The sequence below is a fragment of the Ursus americanus genome, chromosome 18 (genome assembly GCF_024610735.1).
Source record: "Ursus americanus isolate L20-20 chromosome 18, mUrsAme1.1.p, whole genome shotgun sequence".
Taxonomy (NCBI): Eukaryota; Metazoa; Chordata; class Mammalia; order Carnivora; family Ursidae; genus Ursus; species Ursus americanus.
In genome coordinates this window covers 59,210,987-59,234,651 of record NC_142144.1, presented here as the reverse complement: position 1 = coordinate 59,234,651, position 23,665 = coordinate 59,210,987, and the positions used below count along the sequence as shown (strand labels likewise).

At 42.2% G+C, this 23,665-nt stretch overlaps 1 protein-coding gene across 1 annotated transcript in view; it reads right to left on the bottom strand.

Annotated features, from left to right (window-relative positions):
- Positions 1-23,665, bottom strand: part of GLDC (glycine decarboxylase) — a 97,881-nt gene that overhangs the window by 21,055 nt on the left and 53,161 nt on the right. The window contains exons 15-17 of the mRNA XM_045780702.2: positions 21,860-22,002; positions 7,294-7,369; positions 1,171-1,296 (exon numbers count right to left, since the gene is read on the bottom strand). Of these exons, the coding sequence (XP_045636658.1) occupies positions 1,171-1,296; positions 7,294-7,369; positions 21,860-22,002 (345 nt within the window). The remainder of the gene's footprint in view (positions 1-1,170; positions 1,297-7,293; positions 7,370-21,859; positions 22,003-23,665) is intronic.

Genomic DNA, 23,665 nt, shown 5'->3' with positions numbered 1-23,665 from the left:
CTGTATCCACCCCTATTCCACTTCCCTCTCATTCTCTTGAAACTAGAATTCCCATAAGGAGTGTTCCGCTCTGATAAAAAGAAATCTCCCTCACGTTTCCTTTTCACAGAAAGCAAACATATATAAAAGGCACATTCCTGTTTTTCTGGCCAGTGAGTCAGAGCACGCTCATGTGGAAATGAAAAAAAAATTTTTTTTAAAGGTCATATTCTATATTGGGGAAACTTAGTAATTACAACTACTGCCCCAGAATATCTGTTGGTAAAAACTTTGTGGGCTCTGGAAGGGTGGGGATGGATGGGAGAGATGAGCAATGCTGTTGTGTTTTCAGTTTCTTTTGAAGGCAGTTACATGAAGTTCTCAGTCTCCATGCCTAGTAATCCTGACAAAAATCACATTGCTATTCAACTGATTTCCTTCCCTCTTAAGATGCAGCCTCCAGTCCACCAGTGGAAAGCAGATACAGTTGCTAGGCAACCTCTTCCTGGAGGTTGGGAGGTTGGGAGTGGGGGTTGGTGTTGCAGGAAGGAGGTGGAATGCTGCCCGAAATTCAGCAGGTAATGGCTGGGACAGTCACACACATTTGCAAAATCTACATTTATGTTTTAATTCCCAGCACAAAGATTGAGAATAACTGTGACTGCCAGTTTGATCATTAATGGGGGAAGGGGGGGAAGGTTGGGCAGGAAGGAGGATGCAGGCAGGCCCTGCAAGGAGAATCCTTACTATGACATGAATAATTCATTCAGTTTCTTACATATGCATTAAGAGGATGGGATTTCAGTTCAAAGGATCTTCTCCCGGTTAGTGAAGGAAGAAGTAGACTATGTTTGGTTTTATTATGGACCAAAAATGTGACTGCTGCATTTTATTTTTCTAATAGAGACAGTTAGGTTTTCTGATTTTACACCATTTTCCCCAGACCCATTCAGAGGAGGAACTGCAGTCTTTTAATAAGAATGCAAAGAAAGGGGCAACCCCCTTGGGTCCCCTCCCTCTTTGGGAGCTGTGTACTATCACTCAATAAACTTTGCTTTGCTGCCCACCAAAAAAAAAAAAAGAAAAAAAAAATCGAAGAAAGATAACATTGATATAAACCATGCAGTCTCTTCTCCCCAGCAAATATTCCCAACCCAGACCTCGCCCATCTGTTTAGTGGAAGACGGGTACCATGGCCTTGAGGTGAGCTGTGTCAATATTCCCGTATTTATCCACCTCCACAGGCTGAATCTTCATGCCTGCCATGTGGGCACTTGCAGGATTGGTCCCATGTGCTGATTTTGGAATGAGGCAAACCTTAGGAAAGGAGTGAAGGGAAGGAGAAAAAATCATCACCAGGCTTTTCATGGCAGAAAAGTGCTACGACATGCTTGGAACACAGACTGAATAGGCGCCACATGCTTTATTTAAACTGATCATGAACGCCTTAAAATCTGCTACAATTTCAATATTACTGTAGTGTAAAACAATGCCCAAAAGAGGAGTTTGCATTTGAATCCACAAATATTGCTCTTTAAAGAGTCATGTAATATTAATTAGTACTCTCCTCCCTTATCTCAGCAGACCAAAAACCAGACCCAGGGTTATTCTGACCTTGCTCAGTTATAAATGTAGAAAGTATCTTAAAAGAACATAAGGTTGGAAGTTAAACTCTAGGACCCAAGTGCCCAAATCATAGCTTCAATGCTCTGCTTGGCTTTGCTGAGATCCAGAAGAGATGATAATGGTAGATATAATTCCAAGGCCTTCCACTGCTGATACATCAATTATGTCACCATTTACTGGGTGCTTATTCTGTGCAATGACTTGTTAGTTGCCATAAGAATCATAAAGTGAGCATGAAAGCGTGTCCTGTGTTCATGGACAATACTGGCAAATGTATAAACAGGTGCCACAGGAACTCAGAATAAGGGGGTGTCACTTCAAGCGGAAGAGGTAAAGGGAAAGTGTTTCAAGAGCTAGATCTTAAGCTAGCATTTAAAGATGAGTTGAATTCTTACAGAAGGTGGATGGTGGGTACAATTTTAGAATTCCCAGATTTAAATCATTTTCATTTCCTCCTACAAGTCACACGAACACAAGCAAACACACATGCTCTGGTCGATGTGACGGTGCTGCACTACAGGAAAGGGCATCACAGAGTCTCCCCAACAGAAAGCAACTAGGAGAAGCAATGATCACTCTGAAAATGATCCTCCCTTTTTAAAATCCCAGGACCAATACTGCAACCCCTTGAAGAGAAATGGATGGGCGTTATAGAAATGGGCTTATAAAGGGGAAACTGCTTACAGCTCTTTCCTCAAAAACAGCAAAGTTGTCTACTTAAGCAAAACACATGTGTACGCAAAGGCAAACTATCACTCTTCTGTTGACAGAAAGTTTGTGCCTCTTTTGAATGGTTACTGGTCTCATGCTGGTGACGAGGTGTGTCCTCAAATTCTTTTTCTAAATTAAATGCTTCCCTATTGTATTGACTTTCTTTAATTTCTCAGAACCAAAGTCACTTGTCCTTTCCCATAAAGTATTTTTATTCTCCCACCAGATCTTTGGATAAAAGGATCCCTTCCGGGAAGAACACTGATCAAGAAGGAAAAGGCAGGGGCGCCTGGGTGGCTCAGTCGTTAAGCGTCTGCCTTCGGCTCGGGGTGTGATCCCAGGGTCCTGGGATCGAACCCCGCATCGGGCTCCCTTCTCCACTGGGAGCCTGCTTCTTCCTGTCCCACTCCCCCTGCTTGTGTTCCCTCTCTCGCTGGCTGTCTCTCTCTCTGTCAAATAAGTAAATAAATAAATAAATAAATAAGAAGAAGGAAAAGGCAAATATTAAAAATGAATAGAATCGACTACACTCAAATAAAAAATTTTTTAAAGATTTTATTTATTTTTTTGACAGAGAGAGAGAGAGAGCACGCACAAGCAGGGGGAGGGACAGGCAGCGGGAGAAGCAGACTCCCCACTGAGCAGGGAGCCTGAGGTTGGACTCAATCCCAGGACCCTGGGATCATGACCTGAGCTGAAGGCAGAAACTTAACTGACTGAGCCACACAGGCACTCCCAAGTAAAAAAAGATTTTAATGAATATAAAATATTGGTTAAAGGCCTAAGTTAAGAATTTGTACCAGGGAAGTTCTGTTGAAATAAAAACATTCAAGGTAAAAATGTCAACCATCCTGTGGTACACTGAATAATGGGCCCCCCAAAATGTCCAAACCTGATCCCCAGAATCTGTGGATGTTACCTTATGGCAAAAGGGACTTTGTAACTATGATTAAATCAGGCTCTTGAGGTGAGAAATTATGGATCTTGAAACCTGGATTATCAGTTGGGCCCTAAATATATTCCCCAGTATTCTCAGCAGAGGAAGGCAGAAGGAGGTCTGACCACAAAGTAAGGAGAAAATTTCATGAATGGACAAGAGGATGGAGTGAGGGCAGGAGGGGGCCCCAAGCCAAGGAATGCAGGAGGCCTCCAGAGAGGCAAAGAAACAGATTCTCTCCTGGATCCTCCAGAAGCAGCTAGCCTTGCCAACACCATGACATTAGCTGCGGGAAATCCAATTCTAGACTTCTGGACTCTATAACTGAGAAAATAATTTTTTGTTTTCCCAAGCCACTGAGTTTGTGAGAATTTGTTACAGCAGCCACAGGAAACTAATACATATCCTGACATAAGGCGGCAGAAAGAGAAAAGTCTCAGTTTTATCAATGACTCATTTATATGTTGCTGTTACACATTTCTGGTTTTCTATGTGGAAATAGGAAACTTTATTTAATAATTTTTTTGGGAAACTTTTTAATGGTAATTTTTCCTCACTTTAAAATTGTGGGGTCACAAGGGACAGGGAAATAACGGGACCCAGATTTAATGCATTAGTTTATATAAAACAATCCTCTTTGGTGCATTTATGACCATTTAGGTGGATGCTATGTTTTTTCAACTTCCCAATGTACCCGGCATAGACCCAACCCCATAGCTCATCCTCCAACACTTGCTGAACGAGTGAGAGATTAAGGAGGAGTGCTTCTTTGCAAAGGAAATAAATTTCTTACCACTAATAAAATCTAACAACCAAAGGCTACTACTTCATCTCAGGTACTTGGGAAGAGAAAAAATACTCCCATACATATTTTTGGGTTGGGGGTGGTTTTTGGTGTTTTCTAGGGTTTAATATTTTCCCTTTGTATAAGAATCTCATCTCTGATCAGCAAATGTGAGTTAATATTTGACTAGCAAATTGAATTATTAATTATAATGGGTTTAAGACAGTGCCTGGTAAGTATTTGTTAAATAAATTTGTATTCTCCCAGATTAAACTGGTAAATCAGGAACTTGACTGTTGCACTTTAGGAACCTCTGAAATTTAACCTAAGAGCAAACGTGAAAAGAACTGCCCAAAACAGCTTGAAATAAGAGAATTATCAGGAACCTGGGAGGTTCTGAAGAACATGATTTCCCCACACTCCTTTTCGAAACAGAAGGATATATTTTACTGGATTCCATTAGAGTCTATTATGTAGGAGCAGCTGCCTTGGACTTCTCTGATGTGGAAAATTTTTCCTTGATTATTTGAGCAATAAGTCATTTCTCCTTCTCCAACTGAAAACATTGGCTTTAATTAAAATCTTTAATCTAGAAAGGATGTCAACATTTCCAAACTTAAGAGTTCTGTATTTCTACAAGCTCAGGGGCTGGACGGCCTTCCCTGCCTCTCCCTCCCTTAGCCCTCCACAAACGGCTGCATCTAGCTCCCCTCCATCCTTCAGAATAGAACAAGGATGCTGTGGTGATAGCAGTGTGGGCAATGGTGAGAGAAGAAACATCACACACAAGGGGACAGAGAGAGAGGAGAGGACTGAAAAACACAGAGAGGGAAAAGGAGAAAGAAAGGATCCAAGAGTCAGAGAAGAACTCTGCCCAGGCACAATCAAAAGTTCTTTCATCCTTTCTCCTTGACCTTTCTGGTTTGGTCCCCAACTCCTGGACATTCACAGATACTTCCTGGTGTCACACTGGAGAACTAGGAACGAAGAGGGGTGGCAAGCATCGCAGAGTAGATGCAACCTGGATGTTAGCTGGCTTTGTTATCAGCTCATCCCTGGCCTTCCATAAGCACCACAATGTAGATCTCAAGGCCTCTCCATAAAGCCTCTGGGCAGGAGGGGGTGAGGCGAAGGAGGCAACATGGAGGTGCTCACACAGTATGAACAGATCCCTTCCCAGGATCCCCAGACACGTGGTTAATGAGTACAACAAGGACAAGTTCCAGTGGCTACCTCAGTACAAGGAAGCCACACAGGAAAACAGAACGGGGACTTTTAATGTCAGTCACCGGGCATCGTTTCCCTGGACAACAGGAGCTTCAGCATTTCCTTTCTGATGCTATCACAGTGCTGAGCCTGAGGTTCAAAGAATAATTCTAGTCCTAAACTAACCCTTCCTTAGAAAATTAAAGAATTCAGGGCGCCTGGGTGGCTCAGTCGGTTAAGCATCTCCCTTCGGCTCAGGTGATGATCCCGGGGTTTTTGGACTGAGTCCCACATCGGGCTCCCTGCTCAGCGGGGAGCCTGTTTTTCCCTCTGCCACTCCCGCTCCCACTCCCCCTGCTTATGCACTTGCTCTCTCTCTGTCAAAAAAATAAATAAAATCTTTAAAAAAAATTAAAGAATTCAAAACTACTAGAAAACCTAAGTGAAAAAAACCAAGTTGGTGTGTCAGGGACTGTGTCTATCTGAGTTATGACTCGATATAACTCTGGACTGGCACACAGAGTGCTTTGCATATGACCACTATAGAATAATTACTCAATTAATGAATGTTCTCTTTTTCAAAATTCTTTGAAAATCAGTGCTACTGCCCAACTAGGATAAAGGCCTGGGAAAACACACCTGTGGAATCAGGATAAATAAACAGGAGAAGGAGCAAGAAAATGGTCTTTTTCCCCTCCTTTTTTGAAAGGGAAGTGAAACAGTTTTTAGATTCTTCATTGCCAAATACAGGCAGCTAACCATGAATAATCTAGTTTTAATAAAACCAGAAATGGACTGAGACTGGGCCACCATTTATTGTACCCGACTTACTTGGGCAGCCAGAATGAGCCTGGCACCCTTTTCTCTAACTCTCCTGGGATGGGTGTCACTTTTGTCCTGCTCCCAACCCCTGCCCACTGCTCCCTCCAAGAAGTCCATGTCCACAGCTCAGTGGAAGTTCTAGCTTGGTATTGGGTCATCACCAAAATGAAGACCTCGCAAACACAGTCTCTTTCACCACACTCGGAAGCCTAGGTCAGATAACTGCTAGAAGCACTGCCTCTGGGGATCAGTGGAGTCCAGTCAAGCCCATTAGCAGCTCTGCTGGTCCCTACACAGACCCCAAGAGCAGTTTGGATCACGGAGACTAGACTCTCATACCCAAAGTAAAAACTGAAGCAGAGCCACGAACTCTGCTCCATGTCTTCTTTTGCTGCTTAGAGATGACAATTCTCAATAGGGAATTTATTTATTCAGCAAACATTTTATTAAAAATTTATTTATGGGGTATGTTAAGTTTCAGCTCAGGTCATGATCTTGGGGTCATGGGATCGAGCCCCACATTGGGCTCTGCGCTGGGCATGAAACCTGCTTGGGATTCTCTCTCACTCTCTCCCTCTACTTTTTTAGAGTAATGTCTACATCCAACGTGGGACTCAAACTCATGACCCCTGAGATTAAGAGTCTCCACCAACTGAGCCAGCCGGGCACCCCTCGATAAATATTTTTTGAGCATACAGAAACCAGAACTGTGCCTAGTCACAGTAGGAGTTACGGAACAATTAAAGGTTGGTCTCTGCCCTTTGTCCAGGCCCAAGACCTGGAACTGTAACATTCCTGTCCTTTCCTTCCTTTCCTCCCAGGAAAGTTAGAGAAGGGGGTGCCGGGTTCGTTTTGGGTGCCCAAGTAAGTGGGATACAGTAGGCAGTGGCCCAATCTCAGTCCATTTCTAGTTTTATTAAAACCAAAAGATTATTTACGGCTAGTTGCCTGTATTTCACAACGAAGAATCTAAAACCTGGCCGACTTTCACACACTGTGTTTGAGCAAAAACCTTTTATCTCCAAATGCTTTCCCTCAAAATGGTCCAGTGAAATGTCTTGGGGGCAAGGACTGTAGCAGCTGGTTCAAAGAAATCTGTTCCTTGATTATATGTTCCCTAGCTGCTTACAAGAAGGCTTAGAGGGAGTGTACCACAGAACAAAAGGAATGCTAAGAGTTGGACCCATTGCCACCCTGTGGTGAGCAACCACCACTTGTCCATACTCACTGTTCTGTGTCCCTCTCCTCTCCCATCCAAGTAAGCTCGGATAGTGGCCAGCCCAGCATATTCCCCCTGCGCTCCGCTGCAAAGGTAAGAAGAGAAGGGTTAGGGCTTTGGGCCTCTTTGCTTTCATTGACTCATTCAATATTCACTGGGCATGGGTGGCATGTTCACCAACACGTGACCCAAAGACACTACCCAACACCATGGAAAGTTCACTGAGGATAGCTGCACCAGCCTAAAAGTTCTTGAGCAACCACAGAATGGCACTTGGTCTTTGTACTAAAGCTCACCCACTGCTACTCAGAGATGGGCCTTTCAAGCCTTGCTCAGGATCATGTACCTAAGAATTCGTTCCTATTATAGAAAAATTCAAAATTATAAAAAAATAGAAGAATACAAGGAGCTGCCACGTACCTATCACCCAGCTTTAACAATTCTCAGATACAGTCAATCTTTTTCCAACCATTTCCCTTACAAGCCCCCTCACTCTGAACTAGACTGTTATTTAAGTAGGCTCCATGCCCAACATTGAGCTTGAACTCACAATCCTTAGATCAAGAGTTGCATGCTCTATGGACTAAGCCAGCCAGCCACCCCTGAACTGTTATTTTGAGGCAAAACTCAAGCATCATATCATTTTATCAATTCAAACTTCAGTGTGTATCTTTCAAAGATAACAATTATTATTTAAAAAAAATATAGCTATAGCGGTGTCTGGGTAGCACAGTCAGTTGGGTGTCCAACTCTTGGTTTCAGCTTGGGTCTCATCTCAGGGTCATGAGATCAAGCCCCACATTGGGCTCCACGCAGCATGGAGTCTGCTTGGGTTTCTCTCTCCTTCTCCCCCTGCTCCTCACCTCCCTCCACATGTGTTCTCTCTCTCTCTCCCTCTTTCTCTCTAAAGTAAAGGAGGGCATGTGATGTAATGGGCACTGGGTATTATATAAGACTGATCAATCACTGACCTCTACCTTTGAAACTAATAATACATTATACGTTAATTAATTGAATTTAAATTAAACAAATAAAATAAAATCTTTAATACACACACACACACACACTTATAACTACAATTATTACACCTAAAACCACGATTTCCCAATACCACCACATTTTTAGTCAGCGATCAGATTACCCCAAAGGAACTATGCACTTTGAATGTGGCAACATTTCCATTAGTCTCTTGGGTGAGCTTTCCCAGGCCCCACATGCACGTGGCTGTTAGAGGCTGGCCATACCAACTAAGCAGTCCTGGAAGGCACCACTTTTAGAGCACACTTAATGACTAACAGTTCAGTGAGTGATGCTGAGTCAATCAGAAACTGTTACTTAATGTTCTCAGTAATCTCTGCAGGAAGGAAAGGGAAGTGAGTAATAGGTTTTTAAATCCCATTCAAAATGCGTATTTCCCCTATTTCACAAAATTACACCATTCTTTAACTCTGTAGAAGTCCCAGTGGTTTTGGCATTCATCCTTTCTAGTCACACCATAATATTGAGATCATACTCTAAAAGCACAAGGCTTAAGAATAAACTAGGTAAACTTTTATTTCTAAACCAAATGCTAAAATTTTGAGCACTGGAATGTTTTTAAAGAGAACACTAGATTGAACCTGTTGGATTTGAAATGTTTGTAAACTCTTGTGGGGACACTGATGATCTGGTGTCAGGATCACCAGAATTGAGGACTTAAGAGAGGCCAGAGAACAGGGAAGCATCTGGGGGTGAAGGACTTAGAGTGTGGCTGGAGAAAGAAAAGAAAGTGGTGATTTACAGAGCAATAAAATAGGGTAGATGAGCTAAGGAACAGTAATAAGTACAAACTGCTCTGTTAATTAAGCACTTCCTATTTACCAGGCACGTTGCAGAGTAAGCCCAGGGAAAGGGTAGCCCTTGTGGTGGTGGTCGCCACCAACCATTTTTCATCATCTTATTTAATCCTCCCAATACCCCCATGAGGTAGGTACCATTGCCCCCATTTTCACAAAAAGAAACTGAGGTCTGAGTCTTACATGCCCAACGGCCAATGGTGGCAGATTTTAGACTTCAGTACAAGTTGGCCTTTCAAGGAGGCTCATGCTTCCTGTGTAAGCTATGCCGCTCCTCCGAGCACGCTGTGCTTCCCAAGGGAGTCGGAGCCGTGGTTTTCCTTCACAGAACCCCTGACTGACAGAACAAGGAGGTACAGCTGCACATAAAGAAGACCTGTTCCTGGAAAACCTGGGGCACCCAGTTCCTCATTGCTTAAACTGAGCGAACTTGGCCTCTGCTCTCTTCTAGGGAGGGAGGCAGACACCAGTCTTCCATTTTCCTGGCTTTGGAAAAACAGTTGTAGTTCACTTGATGTTTTTATTTGGGGAGCAGAAAAATGAATGTGCTTCAGCAAACCACCCACACCCCTTGTTACTTAGGCTCTCTGTGCCTCTGTGTTCTCATCTTTAAAATAGGGATAATAAATTGCACCCATATGCACTCATAGTATTTTGCTCACTCTTCTATTAATACAATCCTATACGTGTACTGTACATCCAAAATGATTATAGAGCTCACATTTACTTTGTGTGCCTATCTCAGAGTGTAAGCTTTGAGAGTAAGGTCTAGGTCTCAGAATATATAGAATAGTACTCTACATGGAGTAGCTCTACAATAAATGCTGAATAAATTTGTTCAAAATTGAGTTCCCATCTCCAGCCTACGCAGTCGACATTATCATCCTTTTCTCCATGGAAAGGGGCCTCAACAAATGGCCCTGTGTTTTTCTCACGACTACTGTTCATCTTCTTTTGTTGGAAAGCCAAACAAAGTGTTCAGACCAGGAATGAAAGAGACTGGAACTATGAGCTGGTAAACCAAGAGAAAGGCAACATCCTAAAGACTTGATCGTAAATGCTGGATGCGGCAACTCAAAAAGTGCAAAAGGTATGTTCTAAAGGCCACATAAAAACAACAATTGCTGGGGCGCCTGGGTGGCGCAGTCGTTAAAGCGTCTGCCTTCGGCTCAGGGCGTGATCCTGGCGTACCGGGATCGAGTCCCACATCAGGCTCCTCCGCTGGGAGCCTGCTTCTTCCTCTCCCACTCCCCCTGCTGTGTTCCCTCTCTCACTGGCTGTCTCTCTGTCACATAAATAAATAAAATCTTAAAAAAAAAAAAACAACAATTGCTGGAGAGGATGTGGAGAAAGGGGATCCCTCCTACATTGTTGGTGGGAATGCAAGTTGGTACAGCCACTCTGGAAAACAGTGTGGAGGTCCCTTAAAAAGTTAAAAATTGAGCTACCCTATGATCCAGCCATTGCACTACTGGGTGTTTACCCCAAAGATACAGACGTAGTGAAGAGAAGGGCCATATGCACCCCAATGTTCAGAGCAGCATTGTCCACAATAGCTAAATCGTGGAAGGAGCCGAGATGCCCTTCAACAGATGACTGGATTAAGAAGTTGTGGTCCATATATACAATGGAATATTACTCAGCTATCAGAAAGAACGAGTTCTCAACATTTGCTGCAACATGGACGGCACTGGAGGAGATAATGCTAAGTGAAATAAGTCAAGCAGAGAAAGACAACTATCATATGATTTCTCTCATCTATGGAACATAAGAACTAGGATGATCAGTAGGGGAAGAAAGGGATAAAGAAAGGGGGGTAATCAGAAGGGGGAATGAAACATGAGAGACTATGGACTATGAGAAACAAACTGAGGACTTCAGAGGGGAGGGGGGTGGGGGAATGGGATAGACTGGTGATGGGTAGTAAGGAGGGCACGTATTGCATGGTGCACTGGGTGTTATACACAACTAATGAATCATCGAGCCTTACATCGGAAACCGGGGATGTACTGTATGGTGACTAACATAATATAATAAAAAATCATTATAAAAAAAGTAAATAAATAAAGGCCACATAAGCCTTATTACTGGGGTTCTATTAAAATAAGGGGAATTATTAGTGCCACCTATTGGTGGAAAAGTATTATGAAAAATAACTGCTTGGCTCCATAACCCAGATTAAGAGTCTATCAGAAAACTACTACATGGGGAGTAGGAGCAAGGATAGTGGTTTTCTGACATCTATTTAAGGTGAAGTCGTTGGTGGCCTGGACCTGCAGAACTGGCACAGAAAGGACACAAGTGGGTGGGGAGCCTCAGCCCCACAGAAGTGCCAAGTGAGCACAGGCTTGAACTGTCTGAGAAAAACAGTCCTCCAGTCATGCATTTATTCAGGCTGGTGAAAGAACTGCTATGTATTACACCGCTTAACACAGAATGAGTGAAACCTAGCAGATGAGTTCCTCCAAAACCCAGACTCACTCTATACACTAGAAGAAGCTGGGACAAGTGCAATGTCCCACAAGGTGAAAATAAGATGGAGCTGATGGGATGCCACAGTTCTGTAATGATTTAACCTAGACTCTGTTAGTATCAGTGCAGCATTCTAAGCACAATTTCAGGCAGCTACTCAATGTGAATTTATCAAAAAGGTGATGGGGGAGGGGGAATTTGAAGATGACGTGACAGGGCCAGGGTGATAGCTGAGCTCTTCTGCCACGACTAAACAAGAGTTTAAGGACACAATCAGCGTCAAAGATTTTTAACACTTTACCTACCTTTAGCTTTGCTAAGAACCCTAGGCAAAAAGGTTGGGATTTAGAAATACTACAGCTTAGTTCTACCTGGAAGGGTTACATTTTTAGATCTCTGGAACAAATTTTTATTGGACCATTACACAAGATCAATCCCAAGGGACAGTATATTCTGCCAAGTGTTAGAAATCTCGTAGCAGATGATCCGTCTATCTCTGATGAAGGAAGAGTATGGCCTGCTCTTACAGACAACTACGCAGAACACACATGGCCAGGGGCCACAGGTAGAAAGCGAGCACTTCCCAAGCATAAAACTAAGATGGACTAAGATTATGAATGATTGGGGCGCCTGGGTGGCTCAGTTGTTAAGCGTCTGCCTTCGGCTCAGGTCATGATCCCAGGGGCCTGGGATCGAGCCACGTCGGGCTCCCTGCTCTGCTGGGAGCCTGCTTCTCCCTCTCCCTCTGCCCCTGCTTGTGTTCCCTCTCTTGCTGTTTCTCTCTCTGACAAATAAATAAATAAATAAAATCTTAAAAAAAAAAGATTATGAATGATTTGCATCCTGTAAAGAAGGTATTTTGGTCAGTTACTGTGTACGTTTATCACTGATCACAGAAGTACTCCCTGACCAGTCATGAAAAAAACTCTGCTGAAAGAATATGGTGGTTGATTTCACAGACACCATAGAAATTCCTCAGAAGTTGGCTGCTTTGGAATATTTCGAGACAGATTATTATGGCTGCTATTTTTAAACGAAATATTTCTTCATGGTTTTTACATTTATACATAGGACACCTTTTACAAGACTGCAGAATATAACATATTCTGGTGTCACCAGAAGTCCTGTCCCAGTAGTCACCAAAAGTCCTGCTGAATTATACTGCAGTTGTACTAAGAAAACAGTATTTGTGTTCTCTAGTAGGATACTGTATCTATACAAATCAAAGCAGCTAAAAATGTGCCCTCAAGAAAATGCTTATGTTATGGATCCTACCGTTTTAAAATTTTGGTACCAGTAATTTAAGATTTATACATTTTTTTGAATTATCAAGTATCTAGATTTACCAGATCTATTCTTGTTTTAATTTTCTCTAGATATTCTATGGAAATAATTTTATATTTTTAACCCCATTATTATATTTTGGACACTGATGACCATATTTAGTTTGTGACTTAAGAGAAGTTCTCTTTTATGCTGTTTATAAGTCAGTGGGACTATTTTATTTCTTTTTAAAGATTTATTTATTTATTTGAAAGAGAGAGAGAAAGTGGGAGGAATGGCAGAGGGAGAAAATCTCAAGCAGACTTTCCACTGAGCACAGAGCCCAACACAGGACTTGATCTCATGACCCTGGTATCATGACCTGAGCCAAAACCAAAAGTTGGACACTTAACCGTCTGAACCACCCAGGTGCCCCAGGTCTATTTTATTTTTAATAATATTTGAATTACCTGAGAAGTTTATTTTGGCATTTTTTAAATTATTACATTTAAAACGACATTCTTCATGAGAAATCATTCTTAGCGATAAATTGTACATTTAAATATGAAGTGAATTGTTTCCCTTTAAGCATCTATAATATCTAACAACTGCATCTAGCTCATTGTATACATTGTAACATTTGGAAGCTAAAATATATATCATTATCCAATAAAACCAAGATTTCTATAGATATAAACAAGTTTATTTGAGAATTTATATGCAAGGCAAAGTGACTAGAATAGCTACAATTTGAAAAAGAAGAAAGTGGGAGGAATCAGTCTGTCTGATGCCAAGACTTACTATATACCTACAGGAATCAAGGTTGTGTGTTACTGGGGGAGGGACAGACATGTAGATCAATGGAATAGAATAGAGAAACTAGAAATCAACTCACATAAATAAAACAAACTGATTTTTTACAAAGTTGCAAAAGCAATGCAGTTGAGGAAAAATAGTCTTATCAACAAATAGTGCTGGAGCAATTAGACATGCATAGGTCAGCCTAAGCCTTTTACCCTTATACAAAAATTACCTCAAAATGGATCATGGATTTAAATTTAAAATATAAAGCTATAAAACTTTTAGGAATAAGCAGAGAAAATCTCTGGAATATAGGACTAGGCAAAGAGTTCTCACACTTGAAACCAAAAGCACAATTCATAAAAGGAAAATTGATAAAGTACACTTCATCATAATTACTTTTGCTCTGTAAAAGACGCTTGTTAAAAGGGCAAAAAGACAAGCTAAGAGTGGGAGGAAATATCTGCAAACTACATATCAAATAAACAGTTAAAGACATAAAAGACAGTCCAAGTAGAAAGTGGTGCTGTGATGATCCAACATATGACTGTGTTTAGAAGTACTAAGGAAGGGATGCCTGGGTGGCTCAGTTGGTTAAGCGTCTGCCTTCAGCTCAGGTCATGATCTCAGGGTCCTGAGATCAAGTCCCACATCAGGGGAGCCTGCTTCTCCCTCTCCTTCCTGCCACTCCCCCTGCTTGTGTGCTCCCCCTCTCTGCCTTCTGTCTGACAAATAAATAAATCATAAGAAAGTACTAAGGAAGGGTTCCATTAGGATGCTGGAGATTTGCTGTGTGTTCATTGTTGCTGTTTTTCTGTGTATGTGGGAAAGCACAGCCTTTCAGTCCCCTTACTAGTTAGGGGAATTTCCCATTTTGTGTGAGTCTAGGGGAAAGGCAGGGTCCTAAACCCCCCTCCAGAAGCAGGAAGGGACCAGACATTCCCCATCACTACCCATTAACAAGGTGTTGGACCCATGACCCACTCCCAGCCCACAGCATATCCAGTAGCCTGGGACTTCATCAACCTGGAGAGAGTGACCCAAGGAATGGGACAGTCACAGATTTTCCAGTGGTAGTGGTGACTCTGATTTGTTCTCTGCTGCCAGCCTCCCTTGGGTCTTCCCACCTAATTCACAGGTGGATTTAAGTTTATTATATTATATTATATTATATTATATTATATTATATTATGTTGTTATGTTATGTTATAGTATTATATTATAAAATAATGCATTCATGTGATTTAAAAATTAATATCAGTAAACAAGCAACCCCCTCCTATTCTTCCCAGTCTCACTCTCCAGAAGGAAACCCGATTAATGATTTCTTGTGATGTATGTTTTGATGTTGGACATTGTGATGTCAAACTCCCCTCATCCAAAAACTTCTTTATTTTAAAAATACCACCATCAAGTGCTCAGGAAGTGACCAACTGATCCAAGTGAAACATTAGCTAAGAAATGGACACGGTAACACTGACCCCAGTAAGATGGTCCAAACAGCCAGTGTCAAGGTGACCCACTTCAGTCCCTGGCAACATCATAAGACACTCCCAATATAACAAGGTTTAAAAAAAAAAGGCATTGATTCTTATCTTATGAATGGAATAAACAGGGCTAACTGACATTCCTCCAATACACATACCTTGGGAGCAATAGGATTTTAATCAGTCTAATTCTGTTGCTTACCTCAAGTACCTAAAAACTGCCTGGATCTCCGTTCCAATGAGCTGATAATAAAAACCTCTCAACATATCATTCTGGAATGGTCTTACCAATCTGTATCTAACTTGACATAAACTGAATTCTATACTTAACCTTCAAATTCTGGTCAAGGAACATCTGAATAGATCCAGCTCTTCTAACTATTCTGATATCCGAAGAGTACCTTAAAGCAGAGGCTCTCAAACTTAAGTTTCCAAACAAAGCATCAGCTTCACCTGGGAACCTGACAGAAAGCAAGTTCTCAAGCACGGAATCAGAAAATCCTGTGTGGGGATGCCTGTGTGGTTCAGTGGTTAAGCAGCTGCCTTCAGCTCAGGTCATGATCTCAGGGTCCTGGGATCAAGTCCTGCATCAGGCTCCTTGTCAACAGGCAGCCTGCTTCTTCGTATGCCTGCTCTGCCTGCCACTCCCCCTGCTTGTGCTCGCTCGCTCTCTTTCTTTTTTTTTTTTTAAAAGATTTTATTTATTTATTCGACAGAGAGAGACAGCCAGCGAGAGAGGGAACACAAGCAGGGGGAGTGGGAGAGGAAGAAGCAGGCTCATAGCAGAAGAGCCTGATGTGGGACTCGATCCCGTAACGCCGGGATCACGCCCTGAGCCGAAGGCAGATGATTAACCGCTGTGCCACCCAGGCGCCCCTGGCTCGCTCTCTTTCTGACAAATAAAATCTTTAAAAAAAAAAAAAATCCTGTGGGTGTGACCAAGTGTGAGAACCGCTGCTCCAAGTCTTACAAACTGCAAAAATCAAAGTATACTTTTGAGGGTTAAGGAAATTGGGGAAGGGAAGGTCTTCTCACTGTGTTTTATGTCTCCAAAGATGGCTCTCTTCATCCTTCGCCCTCTTTCTCTTCTTCCTGGCATTCTGAGTGCTTCTTTGGGAAATCAGCCTCTAACCAGAGGAGGGTCTCTGCTCTCTGGCCTCCCAGAGTTCTCTGAGAGGAGGGTTGTGAAGGCTCCGTAGGAAAGCATTATCAAAGATTATCATGATATGAGTCATGTTAGAGCTCATCAGTGATATCCATCATGAGCTTAAGAAAGGGGGTGTGGGAGGTGGCAACTATCAGGTGTTTGATTCTCTTTACTGTATCTCCTGATAGGCACATGATGGTTGTGACTTAGTCTTCAAAGGGCACTTCCTAAGTTCAGTCTGCTGGGAGATAATAGTCATCTAACTAAGTTTCCTCTTTGGTGTTCCTTCAGGACAACACACTCCCCAACCCAATGATGCACATTAGAATCACCTGGGGAGGGTATTAAAAACCCTGATTCCTGAAATCCACCCCCCACCCCAAGAGGAGATTCTGATGCAACTAGTTTGTGGGGTAGGGAGAGGATCAGTATTCTTCAGAAGTTCCCCAACTAATTCTAATAAGCAGCCAGGACTGTGAATGGTGGCAACCCCAGTGTTTTTCACAGTATGGTGGCCAAACCAGCATAGTAACATCATCCAGAAATTTGTTAGAAATGCAAATTCTCAGGCCCCAACTCTGCCTTACTGAATCAGGAATTCTGGCAGTGAAGCTTAGCAATTTAACAAGCCCCCCAGGTGATTCTCACTCACAATAAAGTTTGAGATCCATAGATTATGTCCTGTTTACACCTTTGTTTAAGAACCTTCCAGCAGGAGATTCTGGAAAAACAACTGACAGCTCTATCTACATTCAAGATCATGGTTTGCTGTTTTTAAAGAAAAAACAACTTCCTTACTCTTATAAGCCAAGGCAGCTAATAATAACCCCAGCGTGTCTTTCACTTTAGATATCCATGGAAGGTGTTAATTACTGTTTCTGTCTGCCTTAAACATTACATCATAATTCTAACCCGGCAATTCCTGGAGTCTATTTGTGAGCTGCTGAATGATTTTAAAAGTGTCACAGTGCTATGGGGGAACAAGTCAAAGCAAGCCGTGCTGGGCAGAGTAGAAAATGGAAAGGTAATGAGATATTATTTGGTTATTTTCGTCCCCAAACTGGAAATGCTCTCCATCCAGGTTTGTAGATGGAGCAATGTGGGGGGAGAAACCCACACCGTGACGAAGGAGGACGTCGTTTGGAGTCTCACATGTTCTGGGTGCTAACCGTTCCTTTGAGCTGAATTCCCTTTCAGAAAAAAAATCCACTGAAGAGGGTCCTGTGACGGTGTGTATCTGGGCAGGACTACTAGAGAAAGAACAGCCTTCTGTGAGCATGACGTAGAACTCTACTGGGCTGAAGACGGTATGGGAGGGCCCAGCAAGGGTGAGGAGGAGCAGTCAGGGCCATGTGCCCAACACTCAGGCTCGTGCCTGCAAAGTGCCGTTCTCCTACACAGTCATCCTAGAACCGGAGAGTTGTGTTACGAGTCCACTTGGTGTTAAATATCATTCTATTCTGCAGAACTTGGTTCCTTTGGCTTTGTTGCAAGACCTTCTCACTTTATGTTTGAGTACTAAGACTGAGGTAGCATATGGCTTGCCTCCAAACCCAGGGCAAGTGTCAAAGCCAGCTTCATCATGCCCTCAGTGCATGGAGAAATCCTGAGATCAGGGGGCCCAGGGTAGAAACGAATCTGCAAGCACCTTACGTTGTGTTTAATTGTTTCATGATATGCACGTGCCCCACAATAAAATTAACTTCTTTTTAGATTATATACTAACACGTATCATGGTTAAAAAAGTTTTTAGTAGTCTAAAAAAGCATAAGCACAGGGAAGGGGAAAAATTAAAAAGCATAAGGACAAAAAGTATTGAAGTTCTACTACCTTGAGATAACTGTCTTCTTCTCATATACCTCTTCCCACCTATACCTCTGCATTGATATATCAGTATGGCCATTCTTCAAACAATTAAAGACTTACCATACGTCCAGCAATGTCACATCTGAGTATATACCCAAAAGAACTAAAACCAGGGACTCAGGTATTTGTATACCAATGTTCACAGCAGCATTATTCACAACAGCTTAAAGGTGAAAACAACCCAAATGCCCATCAATGGGCAGAGATAAACAAAATATGGTCCACATATACAGGGGAATATTATTCAGCCTTAAAAAGGAAATGCTGACGCATGCTACAAGGTGGATAAAGACATTATGCTAGATGAAATAAACCAGATACAAAAGGACAAATATTATATAGTTCCAACTATGTGACATACCTAGTAGTCAATTAATAGCAGCAGAAAATAAAATCATGGTTGCCAGAGGCTGTGGTAAGAGAGAAACGAGGCGAAGTTGTTTAATTGATGCAAAGCTTTCATTTGAGAAGATAAAAAGTTCTGGAGATGGCTGGTGTTGATGGTTGCAAAACAATGTGAATTCATGCTATTAAACGTACCCTTAAAAATGGTTAAAATGGTAAATTTTCATGGTATGCGTATTTTACCACAAAAAATTTTAGAGTTGCAAAATATTACTGTTACTTCCTAAAAATTTTACCATTTTTATCTTTTAAATATCAGATGATAACAAAAAAGGATAAGAAATTTTAGATGCAAAACTTCTTGGTCATGAGCTTCTAAAACTCTATAGACGTACTGACCAACTCCAATTAGGTTTAAATGAAAACACCAGGAAATAGTCCCTTGATAATAATTGCGACTGCACCCCGTATTTCAGAAGTATAATTTCAGTGGTTGACGTGATACAGTAAATTCTCCCTCTGTACAGAATATTCAAGAAAACTTGTATTTCTTCTTACAATAAATATGAAGCCTACATCAATACCTTGGATTGCAGTGGCCACTAGCCAGCAATAAATCATGATGAATTAACCAATAAATAGCCCTGTGGTAGACTAATTATAATACTTAGAATATAGATTATGAGACCTGGATATAGAATTCACTTGTGGAGAGAAGATTAGCACAAATAAACCAAAAGGGTTGTAACAAGATAAAAATAAAATCCTTACATAGAGAATATATGGTGCATCCCTTCCTCTTTTCCCCAAACTTTAATCTCTGGCAGCATGGTCTCTCTATTTTCCCAACAAAAGAGTAGGGCATTTCCTCATTTGTCATAGCAGCCTCTGCTAAGAACCAAAAATATCCCTCAATAAGCCTCAACTTTGGGTTCAGGTCCTGTCACTTTCAAATCGGCCTTTGGAAACGAGTGTTATTATCTGGGAATCTGTGAAGGTGGAGAAGGCATCACTGACAGAAACGACATCCTAATAAAGATTTCCTTCCCTCCTACAAAACTGACACGGGGTACTGAACCTCACTGTCAATCATACAAGTGAGGAGAGCAGGACAGAGAAGGAGCATTAGGTATAATAAGAAAAACAACAGAGAAACTTCTAAGAAAGTGGTTCTTACCCTTGCCTTCCAATTGGAATCTCCTGGGAAGCTTTAAAGACATACTCATGCCTGTGTCTCTCCCTCACCCTGTCTTTCCCTATTAAGATTGTAATTCAATCTGGGATTGTGATCTGGACACGAGAATCTTTTTTATAAACTCACCACATGACTCCAACTTCCAGCCAGGGCTGGGAACCATTGCTTTAAGGGAAGGCAAGTTTCCTCATCCTTAGGTCAGTCTTTCAGGACCCTGGCTGGGCCCTCAATGAGCTGCAAAAGCTAATGACTTAAGAGTTAAAATAGTCCTGAACAATTCCTCTCCCATATGACACAGAAGATGTAACCATATTGCATCACTAGAGGGCGAAGTTTCTGCATTTTCAACATTTAATTAAGGTATTACTGCCTCAGGTTACTAATTCACTCAGATTCCTCTCTTCCTTTAAAAAGGGGGTGGGGATGGATGACGATGTTCTAATGAAGATATGAAGTCTGACTTTCATGAATGTCATTCTTTCCTATTTATAAAATCAGGGGTTTGAGAGGCTGTTATTAAAAGAGCTCTGTGTCCTCTCATTTGCCATATGCCCATATGCTGTTTATACAAAGCGCATGACTTTGCTGTATAGCTTATGTTACCAAACAGGAGGAGGGCTTGATTGTATCTAAGATCTGATTACTTTCTGTTTCAGAGAGTGAGATGATAAATGTCTCAGTTTTAAAATCATTTGATTTTTGGGGTGCCTGCGTGGTGCAGTTGGTTGAAGGCTCCAACTCCTGGTTTTGGCTCAGGTCATGATCTCAGCATTGTGAGATCGAGCCTGCTGTTGGGCTTCTTGCTTGACAGGGAGTCTGCTTGAAGATTCTCTGTCTGCCCCTCCCCCCACTCAAATAAATAAATCTTTTTAAAAAATCATTTGATTTTTATATCTTGAAGTCTGCATTTCTAACAACCTCCTGGGTGATGTCAATGCTGACGCTGCTGGTGGAGCTTACACTTCGAGTAGCGGAAGGTGGATAATCCAGTGGCAGACACGCAACTCTTTTGAAAATACTTAAAATGTGAATTCATGCTGCTAAAAGTGTTTGTCTAGCCATCCATCTATCTATTCCCATGAAGACAGATCACAAACCCAGTGGATTCCCAATCGGCTGTATATCAGAATCATTTGTTTCCTCCTTAAATATAAAGTTTCTTAGTCCTAAACCCTGGAGATTATGATCAACAGGCCTAGAGTGGGACACAGATATTTGTTTGTTTTTTTTTTTTTAAGATTTTATTTGGGTTTTTTTGAACAGAGAGAGACACAGAGAGAGAGAGAACAGCAGCAGGGGGAGTGGGAGAGGAAGAAGCAGGCTTCCCGTGGAGCGGGGAGCCCAATGTGGGGCTATCATGACCTGAGCTGAAGGCAGACTCTTAACGGACTGAGCCACCCAGGCGCCCCCAGACATTTGTATTTTTAACAAGTACCTAAGAAATGTTGCTAGAGCCCTCTGGTTTTAAAAAAAAAAGTCACTGTTCTTCAGAGTTTTTACTTTACAGATAAAGAAACAGAGGCCAAAAGAGGGGCACGGAACTTTCAAAGTTAGTGACAGAACAAACCAAGATCTAGGTTCTCCTGACCCTACTCGATTGCGACACTGCTGCTTGTTCAGAGGTACCATGTGTCTTGATTCTAATTCTAATGCTATGTCACTGATGGATATCGTAACTAGTTTCCAAAGATGGCCCACAATGAAACACATCTCTGGACATTCACACCCATTCTGCATTCAAACTGGGCTGGCCCTGTCACTTGCTTTAATAGGCAGAACGCTTTGGAAGTCATGCTGTGAAACTTCAGAGGCTGAGCCTTAAGGAGTTTTGCAGCTTCCACATGCTTCCATCATGGAACACTCCACTTTGGACTTAGATATCATTCCAGGATGAATGAAGCTCAAGCAACCACATGGAGAAGTCTCCATGAACAAGAACCAAGGCCCAGGTCCATATCCTCAACTGAACGCCCAGCCAACAGCCTATCACTAACTTGCCATCTATGTGAATGTGGCTACTTTGGACCTCCTAGCCATCCACCCAATGGAGCTGAACTGTCTACTCACCTCTCAGAATGATACAAAATTGTTGTTTCAAGCCTCAAAGTTTGAGGCAGGTATTATACCATGAGAGATAGCTGAAAAGACAGGAGAAATCTCTTACCTGTTAGGCTGGAAGGAGATTCGGTCATAGCCCGTGAGTTCACATAAGTCTTTCTCCAGCTCAAGGAAAAGTTGCTGATAACCTTGAGCTTGGTCCAGAGGCACAAATGGGTGGATGTTTGCAAATCCTTTCCATGTGATAGGCTGAAGAGCAACAGGGGAGAAACACATGCATATGTACAACTGTAATAGTAATAACAATACGAGCTTTAATGATGCTGAGCAGGACGAGTACAGCAACAGCCAGCACAAGAGTGTTTACTGTGTGCCAGGCACTGTTTTACACACTTTAAATACATTAATTCATTAAATCTCACCAAAATCTTACCAGGTAAGTACTATTACTGCCTTCATTTTAGAAGAAAGTCCTAGAAAGGGAACTTGGACAAAAATATAAACTTCTTCTATCTTTTCAGGAACAAAAAGTCACCCAAATAGATTTATATCCACGAAACCCAATGAGTTGTTTCAGGTATGGTTTACTTGAACTCTTAGACAGCACATATATTATTCTCTCTTCATTGAGCAGAACAAGACACAAACAAAAACAAATGGGGAAAATCCTTCCAATCACAATATAAAATGATTTCCATTGCCTGATGTGATTTGTCATATCAGAATAATCCTATGGAAAAAAAGGAAGAAGAGAGCTTTGCAAAAATGCATCCTAGCCTAGTAGAGATACTTACCAACCACAAGAGCAGGTTACACAAATCTTTTGTTGATACAAGAAATAAATGGAAACATCCAGTCTCTACACTTCTGGCACTGTGAATGGATGTCTAGAAAGAAGGCTTAAGGTTCTGAATTCTACTGAGCTTAACAACTACCAGTTGACAAACCTTTTTACATTGCAGATTTAAAAGGGGGAATGGGGTGCATGTGGCTGGCTCAGTCAGTAGACATGTGACTCTTGTCTCAGGGTTGTGAGTTCAAGCCCCACACTGGGTGTGGAAAGTACTTAAAAATAAAATCTATAATTCACGTCCACCCAGCGTTTGATCATTTCGCATCGTCATAAGAAGGAGCAGGGAAGGACAAAACATGGATATGAAATACGTTTTGGATGTTGCCAATACTTTGATACAGGAGAGAAGCCATCACCCTGGGACTGCCTGCTAACTTGGGCCTGTCAACAATTCTGCAGTACAGACACCTGGAAAACCTGAGGCTCGTGCTCACCTCCCAAGCAGCTCTGGAAAATGAGGAACGGTTTATTCAGCCTGAACAAGATTGACTATTATTAAACAGACCCAACAACTCTATGTGAACTTGCCCAAACTTAAAGAACCAGCTACACATCATAATAAAGAAGTACGTGGGCCCGTGTAGAAACTATAAGAATGAATGTTCTAGTGCCCAGAATGGACAATGTCCGGACGGGGAGTTAAGATGGCGGAGGAGTAGGGGACCCCTTTTTCAGCCAGTCCCCTGAGTAGAGCTGTATAGGTACCAGACCAGCCTGAACATCCACGGAATCAGCCTGAGACGCAGGAAGATACATCTGGATCGCTACAAATGAACATCTCCAGCGCTGAGTATTGAGGTACGAAGTGGAGAGCCGTGAAACCGCGCACAGATATCGGAAGATAAACGGAAGGGGGAGGGAGCCGCCGCGTTTGGGCGCCAGGAAGCGGTAGCCACCTGCATGGGGGAGTGGGCTGACTCGGGGACCGGCACCCGCAAGAGAGCAGACTGAGACCGTGAGCTGGGGAACGCGTGCAGCCAGACTGAAATGGAGCTCCGGTGCGCTCATGGGAACCAGACTGAGACCGGGAGCTCTGGGAGCGCGCGGGACGGCTGGCGG